Raw genomic sequence first — 20,361 nt, 5'->3', positions numbered from 1 at the left:
AACAAGTAAAGACCCCTTCTACTCAATCTATCATCATAAGGTAACCCCGTCATCTCCGGAATCAGCCTAGTGAATCGTCTCTGTACGTCCTCCAAAGCTAGTATATCCTTCCTTAAGTAAGGTGACCAAAACTGCACGCAGTACTCCAGGTGCGGCCTCACCAATACCCTGTACAGTTGCAGCAGGACCTCCCTGCTTTTGTACTCCATCCCTCTCGCAATGAAGGCCAACATTCCATTCGCCTTCCTGATTACCTGCTGCACCTGCAAACTAACTTTTTGGGATTCATGCACAAGGACCCCCAGGTCCCTCTGCACCGCAGCATGTTGTAATTTCTCCCCATTCAAATAATATTCCTTTTTACTGTTTTTTTTCACCCAAGGTGGATGACCTCACATTTTCCAACATTGTATTCCATCTGCCAAACCTTAGCCCATTCGCTTAACCTATCTAAATCTCTTTGCAGCCTCTCTGTGTCCTCTACACAACCCGCTTTCCCAATAATCTTTGTGTCATCTGCAAATTTTGTTACACTACACTCTGTCCCCTCTTCCAGGTCATCTATGTATATTGTAAACAGTTGTGGTCCCAGCACCGATCCCTGTGGCACACCACTAACCACCAATTTCCAACCCGAAAAGGACCCATTTATCCCGACTCTCTGCTTTCTGTTCGCCAGCCAATTCTCACTCCATGCTAATACATTTCCTCTGACTCCGCGTACCTTTATCTTCTGCAGTAACCTTTTGTGTGGCACCTTATCGAATGCCTTTTGGAAATCTAAATACACCACATCCATTGGTACACCTCTATCCACCATGCTCGTTATATCCTCAAAGAATTCCAGTAAATTAGTTAAACATGATTTCCCCTTCATGAATCCATGTTGCGTCTGCTTGATTGCACTATTCCTATCTAGATGTCCTGCTATTTCTTCCTTAATGATAGCTTCAAGCATTTTCCCCACTACAGATGTTAAACTAACCGGCCTATAGTTACCTGCCTTTTGTCTGCCCCCCCCCTTTTTTTTTTTTTAAACAGAGGCGTTACATTAGCTGCTTTCCAATCCGCTGGTACCTCACCACAGTCCAGAGAATTTTGGTAGATTATAACGAATGCATCTGCTATAACTTCCGCCATCTCTTTTAATACCCTGGGATGCATTTCATCAGGACCAGAGGACTTGTCTACCTTGAGTCCCATTAGCCTGTCCAGCACTAGCCCCCTAGCCCCCTAGTGATAGTGATTGTCTCAAGGTCCTCCCTTCCCACATTCCCGTGACCAGCAATTTTTGGCATGGTTTTTGTGTCTTCCACTGCGAAGACCGAATCAAAATAATTGTTTAAGATCTCAGCCATTTCCACATTTCCCATTATTAAATCCCCCTTCTCATCTTCTAAGGGACCAACATTTACTTTAGTCACTCTTTTCCATTTTATATATCGGTAAAAGCTTTTACTATCTGTTTTTATGTTTTGCGCAAGTTTACTTTCATAATCTATCTTTCCTTTCTTTATTGCTTTCTTAGTCATTCTTTGATAGAAAATTTTCCCAATCTTCTCGTTCCCACTAATCTTGGCCACCTTATACGCATTGGTTTTTAATTTGATACTCTCCTTTATTTCCTTGGTTATCCACGGCTGGTTATCCCTTCTCTTACCACCCTTCTTTTTCACTGGAATATATTTTTGTTGCGCACTATGAAAGAGCTCCTTAAAAGTCCTCCACTGTTCCTCAATTGTGCCACCGTTTAGTCTGTGCTTCCAGTCTACTTTAGCCAACTCTGTCCTCATCCCACTGTAGTCCCCTTTGTTTAAGCATAGTATGCTCGTGTGAGACACTACTTTCTCATCCTCAATCTGTATTACAAATTCAACCATACTGTGATCACTCATTCAGAGAGGATCTTTTACTGGGAGATCGTTTATTTTTCCTGTCTCATTACACAGGACCAGATCTAAGATAGCTTGCTCCCTTGTAGGTTCTGTAACATATTGTTCGAAGAAACAATCCCGTATGCATTCTATGAATTCCTCCTCAAGGCTACCCCGTGCGATTTGATTTGACCAATCGATATGTAGGTTAAAATCCCCCATGATTACTGCCGTTCCTTTTTCACATGCCTCCATTATTCCCTTGATTATTGTCCGCCTCACCGTGAAGTTATTATTTGGGGGCCTATAAACTATGCCCACCAGTGACTTTTTCCCCTTACTATCTCTAATCTCCACCCACAATGATTCAACATTTTGTTCATTAGAGCCAATATCGTCTCTCACAACTGCCCTGATATCATCCTTTATTCACAGAGTTTATAGGCCCACCTCCTTTCCCTTCTTGTCTATCTTTCTGAATCGTCAGATACCCCTGTATGTTTAATTCCCAGTCTTGGCCACCCTGCAACCACGTTTCTGTAATGGCCACCAAATCATACTAATTTGTAATGATTTGTGCCGTCAACTCATTTACTTTATTTCAAATGCTGCATGCGTTTAGGTAGACGGTTTTAAACCATGATTTTTAGTTTTGATCCCTCCTGCAGCCCCTTTATATTCATACATATTGTCCCTTCCTATCACCTTGTGGTTTACATTTACCCCAGTGCTACTCTGCTCTGTTGCCTCCTGCCTTTTGCATTCTTTCTTGGGGTCCTGTTCATCTGAGCTCTCACCCACGCTAACTAGCTCAGAGCCCTCTCCTGGGTTCCGAATACTCCTCGCATTGAGGCACCGAGCTTTCAGGCTTGCCTTTTTATTACACTTTGACCCTTTAGAATTTTGCTGTACAGTGGCCTTTTTTGTTTTTTGCCTTGGGTTTCTCTGCCCTCCACTTTTACTCATCTCCTTTCTGTCTTTTGCTTCTGTCTCCATTTTGTTTCCCTCTATGTCTCCCTGCATTGGTTCCCATCCCCCTGCCATATTAGTTTAACTCCTCCACAACAGCACTAGCAAACACTCCCCCTAGGACATTGGTTCCGGTCCTGCCTAGGTGCAGACCGTCCGGTTTGTACTGGTCCCACCTCCCCCAGAACCGGTTCCAATGCCCCAGGAATTTGAATCCCTCCCTGCTGCACCACTGCTCAAGCCATGTATTCATCTGAGCTATCCTGCGATTTCTACTCTGACTAGCACATGGCACTGGTAGCAATCCCGAGATTACTACTTTTGAGGTCCTATTTTTAAATTTAGCTCCTCGCTCCTTAAATTGGTCTCGTGGGACCTCATCCCCTTTTTTTTACTTATATCGTTACTACCAATGTGCAGCACAACAACTGGCTGTTCACCCTCCCTTTTCAGAATGTCCTGCACCCGCTCCGAGACATCCTTGACCCTTGCACCAGGGAGGCAACATACCATCCTGGAGTCTCGGTTGCGGCCGCAGAAACGCCTATCTATTCCCCTTACCATTGAATCCCCTATCACTATCGCTCTCCCACTCCTTTTCCTGCCCTCCTGTGCAGCAGAGCCATCCACGGTGCCATGAACTTGGCTGCTGCTGCCCTCCCCTGATGAGTACTCAAAGCGTTGTATCTGTTTTGCAGGGGGATGACCGCAGGGGATCCCTGCACTACCTTCCTTGCACTGCTCTTCCTGCTGGTCTTCCATTCCCTATCTGGCTGTGGACCCTTCACCTGCGGTAAGACCAATTCTCTACATGTGCTAATCATGTCATTCTCAGCATCATGGATGCTCCAGAGTGAATCCACCCTCAGCTCCAATTCCGCAATCACTTACCCCTTTGGCTGTGACGTCACCTTTTGATTTCTTTCTACTTCTTTTTTGCTTTTTCTCCCAGCTGGGGCTGCACAAGCTCGCCTTTTGTCGGCCTCCCGACACCATGCAATCCAGCCTCTCGGACTGCCGCCGCCTCTCGCTGCCGCTGGGCCTTTATAGGCCTCCCGACACCATGCACTCCTGCCTCTCGGACTGCCGCTGGGCCTTTTGTAGGCCTCAGCAATGCCACGAACTGCCGCCTCTGATTGCCGCCGCCTCTTCCTGGTCGAGCCCCCTCATTATCTTATACAGGTGCAGTGACGAGAATCCGGAGTTCCAGAATGTTCTGCAATCCGTGGCAGTGGCAGGGTTGTCCCGAATCCGTAAAATGTTCCAGAATCCAGACCCGACGACCCTGCCAATCTCGGCACCCCACCACTGCTCGCCTCGCCGCCACTGCCCTTACCTAGGGGCCTCCTCCCCAGCCCGCCCAACGACCTCCTTGGCAGGGCCCGCCCGAACACCACCTCAGCGGAGCCTGTCCGACAACATCCTCGGCGGGCCCCACCTGACAACATCCTCGGCGGGCCCCACCTGACAACATCCTCGGCGGGCCCCACCTGACAACATCCTCGGCGGGCCCCACCTGACAACATCCTCGGCGGAAATCCCCCCTCCCGCCCCCCCCTTTCTGACATTCCGCAACCTGGAAATACACGAACCTGCCCAATGACACAGCTCAGCCTGACCCCGGTCCGGACGTGGGTTGGGTCTGTGGTGGATCCGTTGGTCAGGATCACGGCTTGCGTGTCATCGTGGAGCAGGCGGAGGATGGTGACAAACTTTTGGGGACAGCCGAAACGGAGGAGGACGCTCCATAATCCCTCACGGTTGACAATGTCAAACGCCTTTGAGGTGTCAAAGAAAGCCATATGCAAGGGTTGATATTGTTCCCTGATATTTCTCTTGTAGTTGTCGCGCGATGAAAATCATGTTCTTTGCACGCCTAAGTGACGGAATCCGCATTATGACTCTGGGAGGAGCTCTTCAGCCACAGGGAGAAGACGGTTGAGGAGGATTCTTGCGATGGCTTTCCCAATGGCCGACAGCAGGGCGATTTCTCTGTTGTTGCCGCCGCAGTCGATCTGTCCCCTTTTTTGAAAATGGTCACGATTACAGCATCTCTGAGATCTCCCGGCATGCTCTCCTCCTTCCAGATGAGAGAGATGAGGTCATGCATTCGTGCCAATAGTGCTTTTCCGCCATACTTTAGTGCCTCAGCGGGGATTCCATCTGCTCCTGATACCTTATTGTTCTTGAGCTGACAGATAGCCTTTCCTACCTCGTGTGGGGCTAGGGTTTTGCTGAGATGGTGGCGGGTAGCATGCTGCAGAATGGAGTTGAGGACACTTGTGTCGAAGGCAGAGTCTCGGTTAAGGAGATCTTCAAAATGCTCCTTCCAGCAGGCTCAGCGTCCTAATGAATGCCTTTCCATTCTTGGCCAGCAGTGGGGTTGGGCCTTAGGTGCTTGGGGCGTAGGTGGTCTTAACTGCAATGAAGAAACCTCGCACATCATGGCTGTCTGCCTTGTCTCCAGTCATCTTGGACCCCCTTGCCACTGGACCAAGACCTTGCTCTGCTAAGCCCGTGTGGTAGCCTGTGTGCAACGGCCACCTCACGTTAAAAGAACTCAGGCACAGGCATCTTCCACCCTTCAAAATTAAGTTCAGAACCTGGAACATCAGGACCCTCATGGACAACCCTAACAGCAACAGACCGGAACGTCGCACTGCTATCATTGCCCGGGAACTCAGGTGCTTTGACGTTGACATCGCCGCCCTAAGTGACACTCAGCGGGCAGGGGAAGGCCAGCCCAAAGAACAAGGTGGGGGTTACATCTTCTTCTAGAAATGCAAACCAGAAGAAGAACACCGCCTCCATGGAGTTGGCTTCACCATCAAGAATGAGCTAGTGGGCTGTTTCAGAGACTCCCCCTGCAGGATAAGCGAACGTCTCATGACTCCGGCGCACCCTAGCCCGGAACCAGTACGCTACAGTCATCAGCGCGTACGCCCCAACACTCGACGCAACAGTTGAGACCAAAGAAGAATTCTACTCCAGCCTCGAACAATCCCTGTCCCGAGTCCAAATGGACATCAAACTGATCCTCCTCGGTGACTTCAATGCCAGTTGGTAAGGACCTCTGGGGAGGTGTGATCTGCAGAAAGGGGGTAGGGAAAACCAACTCCAGCGGTAGCCTGCTTCTGACAAAATGCCTCGAACATGACCTTGTCATCACCAACACCTTGTTCCGTCAGAGGGACAAGTACAAGGCAACACCCTCACTCGAATCACTAGCACCTGCTCGACTACATCATCGTCCGAGCGAGGGACCGCAAGGACATGTGCATCACCCGCGCCATGACAGGAACCGACGACTGCTGGACGGATCACCGCCCAATCCATTACGTCATTATCAATATAGCCCCAAAGCAGCAACGACAACAGAAACAATGGCGCAGACAAATCAACACTGGGGCACTCAAAGACCCCGTTAAGAAAGCCCTATGCAGCCTGTGCCTCACTGCCAACCTGGCGACCCTCAATGACCCCAAGACACAGAGTGCCCACAGCACCTGGTCTGCCCTCACAGCCACCATAACAGCGCCTGCGAAGAGATGCTCGGTCACTCAACCAGGAAACACCAAGATTGGTTTGATGAGAATGACCAGGAGGTTCAGGAGCCAATAAGCCGCAAACGCAAGGCATTTTTGAACTTAAAGCAGCAACCTAATTCGGGAGCAGCAAAGCAGCTCTACAGGCGGCTGAAGGCTGAGGTCCAGCAAAAAACCCACGACCTAACGAACAGATGGTGGGTGGAGAAAGCACAGGAGATCCAGCAGCTGACTTTATTAGTCGAGGCATGGAATACAAGACCAAGGAGGATATGCTTGAACTGTATAAAACACTAGTTAGGCCGCAGCTGGAGTACTGTGTGCAGTTCTGGTCACCATATTACAGGAAAGATGTGATTGCACTGGAAAGGGTGCAGAGGAGATTTACAAGAATGTTGCCTGGACTGGAGAATTTTGACTATGAGGAAAGATTGGAGATGCTGGGTCTGTTTTCTTTGGAACAGAGGAGGCTAAGGGGAGTCCTTATTGAGGTGTGTAAAATTAGGAGGGGCCTGGATAGAATAGATAGAAAGGACCTGTTTCCCTTGGCGGAGGGGTCAACAACCAAGGGGCATAGATTTAAAGTAATTGGGGGGAGGTTTAGAGGAGATATGAAGGGATATTTCTTCACCCCGAGGGTGGTGTGGGTCTGGAACTCACTGCCTGAAAGGGTGGGAGAGGCAGAAACCCTCACCACATTTAAAAGATACTTGGATGTGCAATTAAAGTCCCGTAACCTACAGGGCTACGGACCAAGAGCTGGAAAGTGGGATTAGGCTGGATAGCTCTTGGTCGGCCGGCACGGAGACGATGGGCCAAAATGGCCTCCTTCCGTGCTGTAAATTTCTATGATCCTATGATATGGCCCCGGTCCAAATGTGAATTGGGTCAGTGGTGGATCCGTTGGTCAGGATCACTGCTTGCATGTCATCGTGAAGCAGGTGAAGGATGGTGACAAACTTTTGAGGGCAGCCGAATTTGAGGAGACGCTCCATATTTTTTCACGGTTGACAGTGTCGAAAGCCTTTGTGAGGTCAAAGGCGGCCATGTACCAGGGTTGGTGCTGTCCCTGCACTTCTCTTGAATTTGCTGCACGGTGAAGATCATGTCCATTGTGCCCCTTAGTGCTTTCTGGGAGGAGTTCTTCAGCCACAAGGAGAAGGCGATTGAGGAAGATTCTTGCGATGACTTATCCTGTGACAGACAGCAGGGAAACTCCTCTGTATTTACTGCAATCAGACTTGCCGCCTTTCTTGAAGATGGTCATGATTACCGAGTCTTGAGATCCCCTGGCATGCTCTCCTCCTTCCAAATGAGATCATGGCCTGGAAATCCCGGCCTCCCCAGGTCGGTACGAAGTTTCTATGGACCCGGGAAAACATCGGAAATGCCAGTTTTCAACGCACAATGCACATGCGCTGAAAACCGGCTTTTCCAATCTGCCAAGCTGGAACTTGACATATCATCCGCAGATCGGGAGCGAGGACATTTGCTTGGGTAAGATTGCGGGATTTACGCATATCTTGCCCAGCAAATGTCCTCAAAATTCTTGCACCTGATAAAAACAGGCGCATAGGCTACTTTTACAGGCACAAGTGTTTAAAAACACACATAAACATAATAAAATTAAATTAAATAAACACATTTTATTGTTTAAAAATTTTGCCCACTAAGGTAAGTTTATTTTTAACCCGAATTACAAAGAAATCGGAAAAATATTGTTTTTTTCTAAGGTATTCATTAACTTTAATTTAAATTAATTTTAATTATGTGAGGTCTGTTTTTTTTAATTTTTTTATTAGTGTGTGTTTGTTTTTTTTCCTATTAATAGCAATGAGAACTCGTAGATACGGAGTTCTCAGTGCTATTAATGGGAACCTGTGAAGTACTTACTTGATTGGCTGAGCAGTCACATGTGACTGCATCTTCTGCGTGGGAACCCTCCGGATGGGAGCGCACTTTGCAGTGTGGGAAGAGAAGGCCTCCCCACCGGAATCCAGGGCGCCTCCTAGACCACCAAATAGATTCGTAAAAATTCTCCGGTCAGAGGCAATTTAAAACCTCTGCCCACTAACTCCGACCGGAATTTCCAGGCCATGTATTCGCGCCAACAGTGCTTCTCCGCCATGTTTTACTGCTTTGGCGGGGATTCCATCTGCTCCTGAGGCCTTAGTGTTCTTCAGCTGACGGATGGCCTTTTCTACCTCATGCCGGGCCGGGGTTGTGCTGAGATGGTGGCAGGTAGCATGCTGTGGGATTGAGTCGAGGTCACTCACGTCGAAGACAGAGTCTCGGTTATGGAGAGCTTCGAATTAAACCTTCCAGCGAACATTGACTGCCTCTCTGTCCTTGATGAGTACCTCTCCGTTCTTGGTCCGGACTGGGATAGGACCTTGGGTTCTTGGAACATAGGTAGTCTTGACTGCGTTGAAGAATCCACGTACGTTGTGGTTGTTGGCTAATTGCTTGATATCCTGCACTTTTTTGTTGGACCTCAGCCTTCTGACGTCTGTAGAGCTGCTTTCTTGTCCTCGAGTTGTGTTACTGTTTCCAGTTCAAGAATGCCTTGCGCTTGCGGCTTATTAGCTCCTGGATCTCCTGGCCGTTCTCGTCAAACCAGTCTTTTGTTTATTGGTCAAGTGACCGAGCGTCTCTTCACAGGTGCTAAATATGGAGACCTTGAGGGCAGACCAGGCACTGTGGACACTCTGCATCTCTGGGTCACTGGGAGTCATCAGGTTGGTATCGAGGCGCTGGCTGAATAGGGCTTTCTTAGCAGGGTCTTCGGGTGCTCCAGCGTTGATTTTCCTGCGGTATTGTTTCTGTTACCGTCGCTGTTTTGGGGCTACATTGATAGTGACGACAGAGCGAATTAGGCGGTGGTCCGTCCAGCAGTCATCAGCTCCTGTCATGGTGCGGGTGATGTGCACTTCCTTGCGGTCCCTCGTTCGGACGATGAAATTGTCGAGCAGATGCCAGCGCTTGGAGCGAGGCTGTTGTCATGAAGCCTTATACTTGTCTTTCTGACGAAACAGGGTGTTGGTTATGACAAGGCCATGTTCTAGGCATTTCATCAGGAGCAGGGTACTGCTGGAGTTGGTTTTCCCTACCCCCTCTCTGCCGATCACACCTCCCCAGAGGTCTGTGTACTTTCCAACTCTGGCATTAAAGTCGCCCAGGAGGATCAGCTTGTCGCCCGTTGGTACTCGGGACAGGGATTGTTCGTGGCTGGAGTAGAATTCCTCTTTGGTCTAGTCTGTAGCTTCCAGTGTTGGGGCGTACACGCTGAAGACCGTAGCGCACTGGTTCCGGGCTAGGGTGAGCCAAAGAGTCATGAGGCGTTCGTTTATCCCGCAGGGGGAGTCTCTGAGATGGCCAAGAAGTTCATTTTTTATGGCGAAGCCTACCCTGTGGAGGCGGCGATCTTCTTCTGGTTTACCTTTCCAGAAGATGGTATAACCACCACCTTGTTCCTTGAGCTGGCCTTCCCCTGCCCACCGGGTCTCGCTTCGGATGTCGAAACATCTGAGCTTCCAGGCAACGATAGCAGTACGGTGTTCTGGTTTGTCGCTGTCGGGGTTGTCAATGAGGGTCCTGACGTTCCAGGTCCCGAACTTCATTTAGAAGGGTGGAAGATACCCGTGTGTGAATTCTTTTAACGTGGGGTGGCCGTTGCACACCAGCTATCACATGGGCTTGGCAGAGCAAGGTCTTGGTCCAGTGGCAAGGGGATCCAAGACGGCTGGAGACCAGGCTCCGCTGCAAGGGCCTAGTACACACTCACACATATTCCTACTGTCTTCCTTTCTCCTTCCGACTGGTCCTCTCTCCCTGGGTTTCATAGAATACAGTGTAGGCTTCACGAACTCGCTGTTGGCCCTTCCCTGAGCCCGACTCTGCTGCTGGTCCACTCTGCAGCACTCCTGGGCCTCGATCTCCGTTCGTCGCTGCTTCCCACTTCTGGGCCTCACCAGACCTGACCTCGGCTCCTCGCCAGCCTTCGGACCTCCCGCTGCTTGCCGACCTTTGGGCCCCCCGCTCCTCGCCGGCCCCCAGGCCTCCTGCTGCTCGCCGACTACCTGGCCTTACATGCTGCCTCATCTCAAACTGGTAAATGTACCGAGTGGAATTCTATTAGGTGAACCTCGTATACCACTGTCAAGAGTCCATGTTCTACTAGAATATTGAAAAATTTGAGGATCCACATAAAAGTCACCTCATAGCATATATCATAAATCTCAAGTATTTGCTTACGTCTTTCAGGTGGTTATCAGCTGAGAGTCCTGTTCTCTGATTTGCTGTGTTACAGTTGTGCTTACTTTGTATGCACAAGAATTTCTTTACTTTGTCAACTGTAGTTATTTTTTTGTAGGGCAGAAGCTATCTGTGCTCCGCAGGTATCTCTTGCAGCTGCACCCAGGGCATTACCTTTTCATCAATCCTCCACCAAGCTGCAGATTTTCTATAACCATGCCAGCCCAGACTTCTTCAAGCTCTCTAAATGATGTTAAAGATACTTAACCCGTACACAACCCTGCTGAAAAAGCAGCTGGGCAGTCAGTAGTCAAGGATGCAAATCATTTGCTTCAACAAACCAAGGTTGCTCTGCATGAGTTGCTCATTTCTACCACCAGCTTAAAGATTTCTAGCTTGGGATGATGTTTTGTAAGTAGGAAGGCAGAGTGCATCATTATCCACACAGGAGCAAGAGATGAAGAATAAGATCAAGCAACTTTTGACAATTATTGAAGTTGTGCAGCCTGCCCTTGCTACCAACCCGACCCCAGTTGTGTTATAATTCCCAAATGAGTAAATTCTATATTCCCTTCGTGGTTAGGAAGAGTGTATGTGACTCCCCTCCCAGATGAGGCAGTGTTTTGGGAAAAAAAAATTCCCAGGGTGTGGCGGGGGTTGGGGGAATGACAGTTCACATTTTTCCAGCGACAGCTGCAGCCATCACAGGACAGACTGAAATCCCTTCTCAATGCGAGCAGTGACCATTATACATTATGTCATTAAACCGCAGGAAGGAGGACTGAATCTAGGCATCAATTAGCCTTTACTACCAGAAAGATTGGCAGGCGTAATGAATCATGTATTTAAAAATAGTAGTAACCAAAGCCCCGATGGATGGGCCAAAGTCCTGTTCATGCAGCCACATCCGAGTTCTTTCAAATTCACAAAAGTCCAGGGTGATTATTAGAAATTCATCAAGAAGAACATGGATGACAGCCCACGACTGTGGTTGTTTGACAATCAAATGTCTTTATTCAGATCAACAAGGAACTAACGCAAGTCATTAAAAGTTCTTTTGCTTAGGCAGAAAGTTAAAAAAAATAGTATCTGTGCAGAACCACCCTGTCTAAAGCCACACTGTGGCTGCGAGCCTCTACTAAACAATGCTGAATCACACAAAATATTTTCTTCAAAACTAATTGCAGCATTATAGCTTTAGCAGTAGCTTTTCTCCCCCGAAAAAAAAAATCATGGGCCCAAAGTCAAGCCACAGACATTTTCTATGCCAGTTTTTGGTCTGGCCAGAGGATGAAATGCTCATCTGAAACAGTTCATTGTCAGGACGGGACTCCTATAAGGCCCTGAAAATGTTTCTATCCTTTGATATACAGCAGTACAATGTCACACAAAGCCAGAAAGCAGAGATATTAAAAGGAAAACATGTTTTAATAAATATTTAATGAAAATATACAACAACTGACTTCTGTAATACTTCGGGGCAGGGAAGAAAAAGATGGGAATAAAAATTTGTAGGAATACTGATTCATTAAACAAAAGTATTGAGTACAGCTAAGAAAGATTGACATTAACAGTCTTCTCATGCTTCGTACTGTGGTTGAAATGCAAGAAAGAACATAATACTGAATGGGGCAGACGGCTGACAAAAGCTCTCCACTGTTACCTTGTGCTTTTATCAGTTCCAAATCCCACCACAAAAATCTATTAGATCATCCTAAATGCACACAGTATTGATCTAAAAATATTAAATTATATTCTAGGGTAGTCAAATTCATACACCAGGTTCAGTTAGTGGCATTACGGACAAGCTGCAGCACTCACAATTTCCCACACCACAAGTTCCTGATTTTGGCTGGATGGTTGGGGGAAAAAAAACAGGGTGGAGGTCAAGCATCTTGCCAAAGGGAAGGGAAATTAGATCAGTATGCAGTGCACAGGAGACATTAAACAGGAGAAAGAGAGAAAACAATTTAGCTATACAAAATAAATGTCAAGATTAGATTCCAGGCATAAAAGGACTCCATGGGGGAGGAGTGACAACTGCTGGCTCAATCCATTGATTTTGCATCTCCGAGTTTAAGGAAAACGTAGGAAGATGCATTTGGCGACTTAGATAGTGAACGGTGCATGGCTGGGGTGAGGGAAGGAATAAATCCAAGTACGTGGAATAAATTTATTGACAAAATAATTTATTATGAATATTTCTCAGAAAAGGTAGTGATGTAAAAAGGTTTCTGAAAATCAATCAAAAACACGAACTGATAAGCAGTAACATAAAAGAAGTTGATTCCAGCCGTTTTCTCATTAAATGAAAGGAAATGTGCATGATGCCATTCTCTCTGTACTGACATGATGATGCAACATCAATTTTAAGCTGGAGTGGGAGTGCGATGTGCAGGGGCCAAGATGGGAAGGAAGTGCTTACAATGGATATAGTGAGAGACCCAGGCAGAAAAGTTAAAAAATGAATTCAATCCGGAGAAGTGTGAGGTAATGCATTTGGGGAGGTGCAAGGGAATATACAATAAATGGGAGAATACTGAGCGGTGTGGAGGAACAGAGGGGCCTTGGAGTGTATGTCCACAGATCCTTAAAGGTAGCCGGACAGGTCGATTAGATAGTTAAAAAGGCAGAAGGAATGCTTTCCTTTATTAGACGAAACATAAAATATAAGAGCAGGGAAGTTATGCTAGAACTGTATACAACACTAGTTTGAAAGAGGTGGCTATAGAAATTGTGGATGCACTGGTTGTCATCTTCCAAAATTCCAGAGATTCTAGAATGGTTCCCATGGATTGGAAGGTAGCAAATATAACCCTAATATTTAAGAGAGGAGGGAGAGAGAAAACGGGGACTACAGACCAGTTAGCCTGATATGAGTAGTAGGGAAAATGCTCGAATTTATTATTAAGGACGTCGTAACAGGGCACTTAGAAAATAAGACGATGATTGGGCAAAGTCAACATGGATTTATGAAAGGGAAATCTGTCAGAAGTTTTTGAGGTTGTAACTAGCAGGATAGATAAGCGGGAACCAGTGGATGTGGTTTTCAGAAGGCATTCGATAAGGTGCCACACAAGAGATTATTAAACAAAATTAGGGCTCATGGGATTGGAGGTAATATACTAGCATTGATTGAGGATTGGTTAATGGACAGAAAGCAGAGAGTAGGAATAAACTGGTCATTTTCAGGTTGGCAGGCTGTAACTAGTGGGGTGTCGCAAGGATCGGTGCTTGGGCCTCAGCTATTCACAATCTATAGCAATGGTTTGGATGAGTGGACCAAATATAATATATCCAAGTTTGCTGATGATGCAAAGCTAGGTGGGAATGTAAGTTGTGAGGAGGATGCAAAGAGGCTTCAAGGGAATATAGATAAGCTAAGTGAGTGGGCAAGACCATGGCAAATGGAATATAAAGTTGAGAAATGTGAAGTTATCCACTTTGCTTTTCTATTTTTTCTACCAAAGTCTTTTTTAAATGGTGAGAGATTGGGAAAAGTTGATGTTCAAAGGGACCTGGGTGTCCTTGTACACAGATCACTGAAAGTTAACATGCAATTAAAAGAGCAAATGGTAAGTTGGCCTTGATCACAGAGAATTTGAGTACAAGAGTAAAGACATCTTACTGCAATTATATAGGGCCCTCGTGATACCACACCTGGAGTATTGTGTACAGTTTTGGTCTCCTTACCTAAGGAAGGATAAAGTTGCCATAGAGGGAGTGCAACAAAGGTTCACCAGACTGATTCCTGGGATGGGGGAATTGTCCTATGAGGATTGTTTGAGTTTAGAATAATGAGAGGTGATCTTATTGAAACATACAAAATTCTTACATGGCTTGACAGGGAGGATGTTTCCTCTGATTGGGGAGTCGAGAACCACTGGTCACAGTCTCAGAATAAGGGGTCACCCATTTAGGACTGAGATGAGGAGGAATTTCTTCATTCAGAGGATTGTGAATGTTTGGAATTTTCTACCCCATAGGGCTGTGGAAGCTCAGTCGTTGAGCATATTCAAGACAGAGATCAATAGATTTTTGGATATTAAGGGAATCAAGGGATATGGGGATAGTGCAGGCAAGTAGAGTTGAGGTAGAAGATCAGCCATGGCTGTTCGACTGGTAAGTATAACTCTCTTTTAGACTGATTTTAAATTGGTTTAATTGGCAGCGAACTACAAAGTAGCTGTTTGGTGTTTAAGTAAATTTTAGTAAGTAAATTAATTTAAGGGTTAAGTCATGGCAGTCGAGCTCGGACCCGTGTCATGCTCCTCCTGTGCTATGTGGGAAGTCAGGGACGCTTCCAGTGTCCCTGACTACTGTGTGTGCGGGAAGTGTGTCCAGCTGCAGCTCCTGACAGACCGCATGACGGCACTGGAGCTGCGGATGGACTCACTCTGGAGCACGCGCGAGGCTGAGAATGTTGTGGATAGCACATTTAGTGAGTTGGTCACACCGCAGGTAAGGGTTAGGACAGATAGTGAATGGGTGACCAAGAGGCAAGGCAAGAGCAGGAAGGTAGTGCAGGAGTCCCCTGCGGTTATCTCCCTCCAAAACAGATATACCGTTTTGGATACTGTTGGGGGAGATGATTTACCAGGGGAAGGCACCAGCAGCCAGGTTCACGGCACCGTGGGTGGCTCTGCTGCACAGAAGGGTGAGAAAAAGAGTGGGAGAGCTATAGTGATAGGGGATTCTATTGTAAGGGAAATAGATAGGAGTTTCTGCGGCCGCAACCGAGACTCCAGGATGGTATGTTGCCTCCCTGGTGCAAGGGTCAAGGATGTCTCGGAGCGGCTGTAGAGCATTCTGGAGAGGGAGGGTGAACAGCCAGTTGTCGTGGTACTTGTAGGTACCAACGATATAGGTAAGAAGCGGGAAGAGGTCCTACAAGCTGAATTTAGGGAGCTAGGAGTTAAATTAAAAAGTAGGACCTGAAAGGTAGTAATCTCTGGATTGCTACCAGTGCCACGTGCCAATCAGAGTAGAGGTAGCAGGATAGTTAGAATAAATACGTGGCTTGAGCAGTGGTGCAAGAGGGAGGGATTCAAATTCCTGGGACATTTGAACCAGTTCTGGGGGAAGTGGGACCTGTACAAAAGGGACGGTCTGCACTTGGGCAGGACTGGAACTGATGTCCTAGGGGTAACATTTGCTAATGCAGTTCGGGAGTGTTTAAACTAATATGGCAGGGGGATGGGAACCTATGCAGCGAGATAGGGCGAAGTAATATGGAGTCAGAAACATATGGTAGAAAGGTAAAAAGCAATAGTGGAAGGCCGAGTAAACAAAGGCAAGAAACAAAAAGGGCCACACTATATCATAATTCTAAAAGGACAAAGGGTGTTAAAAAAACAAGCCTGAAGGCTTTGTGTCTTAATGCAAGGAGTATCTGTAATAGGGTGGATGAATTAACGATGCAAATAGATGTTAACAGATATAATGTGATTGGGATTACAGAGACATGGCTCCAGGATGATCAGGGCTGGGAACTCAACATCCATGGGTATTCAACATTCAGGAAGGATAGAATAAAAGGAAAAGGAGGTGGGGTAGCATTGCTGGTTAATGCAATAGTTCGGAAGGACATTAGCTTGGATGATGTGGAATCTATATGGGTAGAGCTGCAGAACACCAAAGGGAAAAAAACGTTAGTGGGAGTTGTGTACAGACCTCCAAACAGTAGCAGTGATGTTGGGGAGGGCATCAAACAGGAAATTAGGGGTGCATGCAATAAAGGTGCAGCAGTTATCATGGGTGACTTTAATATTCACATAGATTGGGCTAACCAAACTGGAAGCAATACGGTGGAGAAGGATTTCCTGGAGTGCATAAGGGATGGTTTTCTAGACCAATATGTCGAGGAACCAACTAGGAGGGAGGCCATCTTAGACTGGGTGTTGTGTAATGAGAGAGGATTAATTAGCAATCTCGTTGTGCGAGGCCCCTTGGGAAAGAGTGACCATAATATGGTGGAATTCTACATTAGGATGGAGAATGAAACAGTTAATTCAGAGACCATGGTCCAGAACTTAAAGAAGGGTAACTTTGAAGGTATAAGGCGTGAATTGGCTCGGATAGATTGGCGAATGATACTTAAGGGGTTGACTGTGGATGGGCAATGGCAGACATTTAGAGACCGCATGGATGAACTACAACAATTGTACATTCCTGTCTGGCGTAAAAATAAAAAAGGGAAGGTGGCTCAACCGTGGCTATCAAGGGAAATCAGGGATAGTATTAAAGCCAAGGAAGTGGCATACAAATTGGCCAGAAATAGCAGTGAACCCAGGGACTGGGAGAAATTTAGAACTCAGTAGAGGAGGACAAAGAAAATAGGGCAGGGAAAATAGAGTACGAGAGGAAGCTTGCAGGGAACATTGAGACGGACTGCAAAGGTTTCTATAGATATGTAAAGAGAAAAAGGTTAGTAAAGACAAACGTAGGTCCTCTGCAGTCAGAATCAGGGGAAGTCATAACGGGGAACAAATAAATGGCAGACCAATTTAACAAGTACTTTGGTTCGGTATTCACTAAGGAGGACACAAACAACCTTCCGGATATAAAAGTGGTCAGAGGGTCTAGTAAGGAGGAGGTACTGAGGGAAATCCTTATTAGTTGGGAAACTGTATTGGGGAAATTGATGGGATTGAAGGCCGATAAATCCCCAGGGCCTGATGGACTGCATCCCAGAGTACTTAAGGAGGTGGCCTTGGAAATAGCGGATGCATTGACAGTCATTTTCCAATATTCCATTGACTCTGGATCAGTTCCTATGGAGTGGAGGGTAGCCAATGTAACCCCACTTTTTAAAAAAGGAGGGAGAGAGAAAACAGGGAATTATTGACTGGTCAGCCTGACATCGGTAGTGGGTAAAATGATGGAATCAATTATTAAGGATGTCATAGCAGCGCATTTGGAAAGAGGTGACATGATAGGTCCAAGTCAGCATGGATTTGTGAAAGGGAAATCATGCTTGACAAATCTTCTGGAATTTTTTGAGGATGTTTCCAGTAGAGTGGACAAGGGAGAACCAGTTGATGTGGTGTATTTGGACTTTCAGGAGGCTTTCGACAAGGTCCCACACAAGAGATTAATGTGAAAAGTTAAAGCACATGGGATGGGGGTAGTGTGCTGACGTGGATTGAGAACTGGTTGGCAGACAGGAAGCAAAGAGTAGGAGTAAATGGGTACTTTTCAGAATGGCAGGCAGTGACTAGTGGGGTACCGCAAGGTTCTGTGCTGGGGCCCCAGCTGTTTACATTGTACATTAATGATTTAGATGAGGGGATTAAATGTAGTATCTCCAAATTTGCGGATGACACTAAGTTGGGTGGCAGTGCGAGCTGCGAGGAGGATGCTATGAGGCTGCAGAGTGACTTGGATAGGTTAGGTGAGTGGGCAAATGCATGGCAGATGAAGTATAATGTGGATAAATGTGAGGTTATCCACTTTGGTGGTTAAAAACAGAGAGACAGACTATTATCTGAATGGTGACAGATTAGGAAAAGGGGAGGTGCAACGAGACCTGGGTGTCATGGTACATCAGTCATTGAAGGTTGGCATGCAGGTACAGTAGGTGGTTAAGAAAGCAAATGGCATGTTGGCCTTCATAGCGAGGGGATTTGAGTACAGGGGCAGGGAGGTGTTACTACAGTTGTACAGGGCCTTGGTGAGGCCACACCTAGAGTATTTTGTGTACAGTTTTGGTCTCCTAACTTGAGGAAGGGCATTCTTGTTATTGAGGAAGTGCAGCGAAGGTTCACCAGACTGATTCCCGGGATGGCAGGACTGACATATCAAGAAAGACTGGATCAACTGGGCTTGTCTTCACTGGAGTTCAGAAGAATGAGAGGGGATCTCATAGAAACATTTAAAATTCTGATGGGTTTAGACAGGTTAGATGCAGGAAGAATGTTCCCAATGTTGGGGAATTCCAGAACCAGGGGTCACAGTCTAAGGATAAGGGGTAAGCCATTTAGGACCGAGATGAGGAGAAACTTCTTCACCCAGAGAGTGGTGAACCTGTGGAATTCTCTACCACAGAAAGTTGTTGAGGCCAATTCACTAAATATATTCAAAAAGGAGTTAGATGTAGTCCTTACTACTCGGGGGATCAAGGGGTATGGCGAGAAAGCAGGAATGGGGTACTGAAGTTGCATGTTCAGCCATGAACTCATTGAATGGCAGTGCAGGCTCGAAGGGCTGAATGGCCTACTCCTGCAACTATTTTCTATGTTTCTATGATCTCATTGATTGGCGGAGCAGGCTTGAGGGGCCAAATGGCTACTCCTGCTCCTATTTCTTATGTTCTTATGTTCTTATGTTCTAATTAGGCCACAGCTTGAGTACTGTGTACAGTTCTGGTCACATTATAGGAAAGATGTGATTGCACTAGGGGGGATGCAGAGGAGATATGAGGATGTTGCAAGGACCGGAAAATTTTAGCTATGGGGAAAGATTGGATAGGCTGGGGCTGTTTTCTTTGCAACAGAGGAGGCTGAGCAGAAATTTAATTGAGGTGCATAAAATTATGAGGGGCTTAGATACAGTGGATAGGAAGGACCGATTTCCCTTAGCAGAGGGGTCAATAACCAGGGGGCATAGATTAAAGTAGTTGGTAGAAGGATTAGAGGGGAGATGAGGAAAAAATAAATTCACCCAGAGGGTGGTGGGGGTCTAGAACTCACTGTCTGAAAGGGTGGTAGAGGCTGAAACCCTCATCACATTGATACAAGTTCATGGAAGAGCCATAACCTACAGGGCTAGGGACCTAGTGCTGGTAGGTGGAATTAAGCTGGATTGCTCTTTTTCGACCGGCACGGACACAATGGGCCGAATGGCCTCCTTCGGTGTCGGAATTTTTCTATGATTCTATTCTATCCTGACCCACAAGGAAATCCTTAAAATATGCAAACCACCTCTCACTTGGGCTGCTTTTAGCCTTGGGATCCTGTCTGCACCACCTTTCCCTGGAGGCTTCAGCACTGTGCATCACAGTCTTGATCCCCAGTTAAAGTCACATCGGGACCAGAATGACATCATTGGGCTTTGATATTTGATTATTAAAGAGGCCCCAGGTAGCCTGCGGCGGGCAGCCACAATGCTCCAAAACACTCGGGAGTTAAAGTGGCTGGGGTGTGGTGGGGTGTGGCAGGGAGCAGGAACATGTCAGGGTCACAGCAGGTGGTGTCCAGTTGCCATTTCAACCTCCTACCTGCACTATTCCTGCTGAACGGGCAGGATTAAAATCAGGGCTTGCACGTGCAAACTGACCAAAATGTCACCGTCGGTCTGTGCATGCAGATTTACAAAGGCTAATGCGGGAGAGAGTTAGCTCACTCTCCCAAGACCCAAATCTGCAATATAAAAGTAGTTTGTGAAGTACTCCATTTGTGCTGCTGATGAGGTTATTCATGAAGTCTAATCAGCCAACACCTCAGTGATCAAACTGCCATTGATTGCAATCATCATAAAAATAAAAATATTCAATTAAAAAAAAACCACTTAGCTTGGCTGTCACTTACCTGGTCAGCATTTCAGTAAGCTTTACAAATCCAACGTATGCTAGCTCAAATGCACCTCTATGCCTAGATTGTAGAAGCTGGAATTTAAAGTACTCTCCAATTTCGCCGATCTATGTAGTAAGAGAAAAATGTTCACAAATTAAATTCATTGTTTGGTGATAAATAATGCAAAGCACAGCCATTTTTTTCTGA

The 20,361-nt window shown here is 46.6% G+C and overlaps 1 protein-coding gene across 1 annotated transcript in view; it reads right to left on the bottom strand.

Moving 5' to 3' along the window:
• thada (THADA armadillo repeat containing) overlaps positions 1-20,361 on the bottom strand; it is a 559,310-nt gene that overhangs the window by 430,097 nt on the left and 108,852 nt on the right. Inside the window, exon 21 of the mRNA XM_070889374.1 lies at positions 20,170-20,279. Coding sequence (XP_070745475.1) covers positions 20,170-20,279 — 110 coding nt within the window. The remainder of the gene's footprint in view (positions 1-20,169; positions 20,280-20,361) is intronic.

The sequence above is a fragment of the Pristiophorus japonicus genome, chromosome 9 (assembly GCF_044704955.1).
Source record: "Pristiophorus japonicus isolate sPriJap1 chromosome 9, sPriJap1.hap1, whole genome shotgun sequence".
NCBI lineage: Eukaryota > Metazoa > Chordata > Chondrichthyes > Pristiophoridae > Pristiophorus > Pristiophorus japonicus.
Note: the sequence above shows the minus strand (reverse complement) of the source record. Positions and strands in the feature narration are given on the sequence as shown.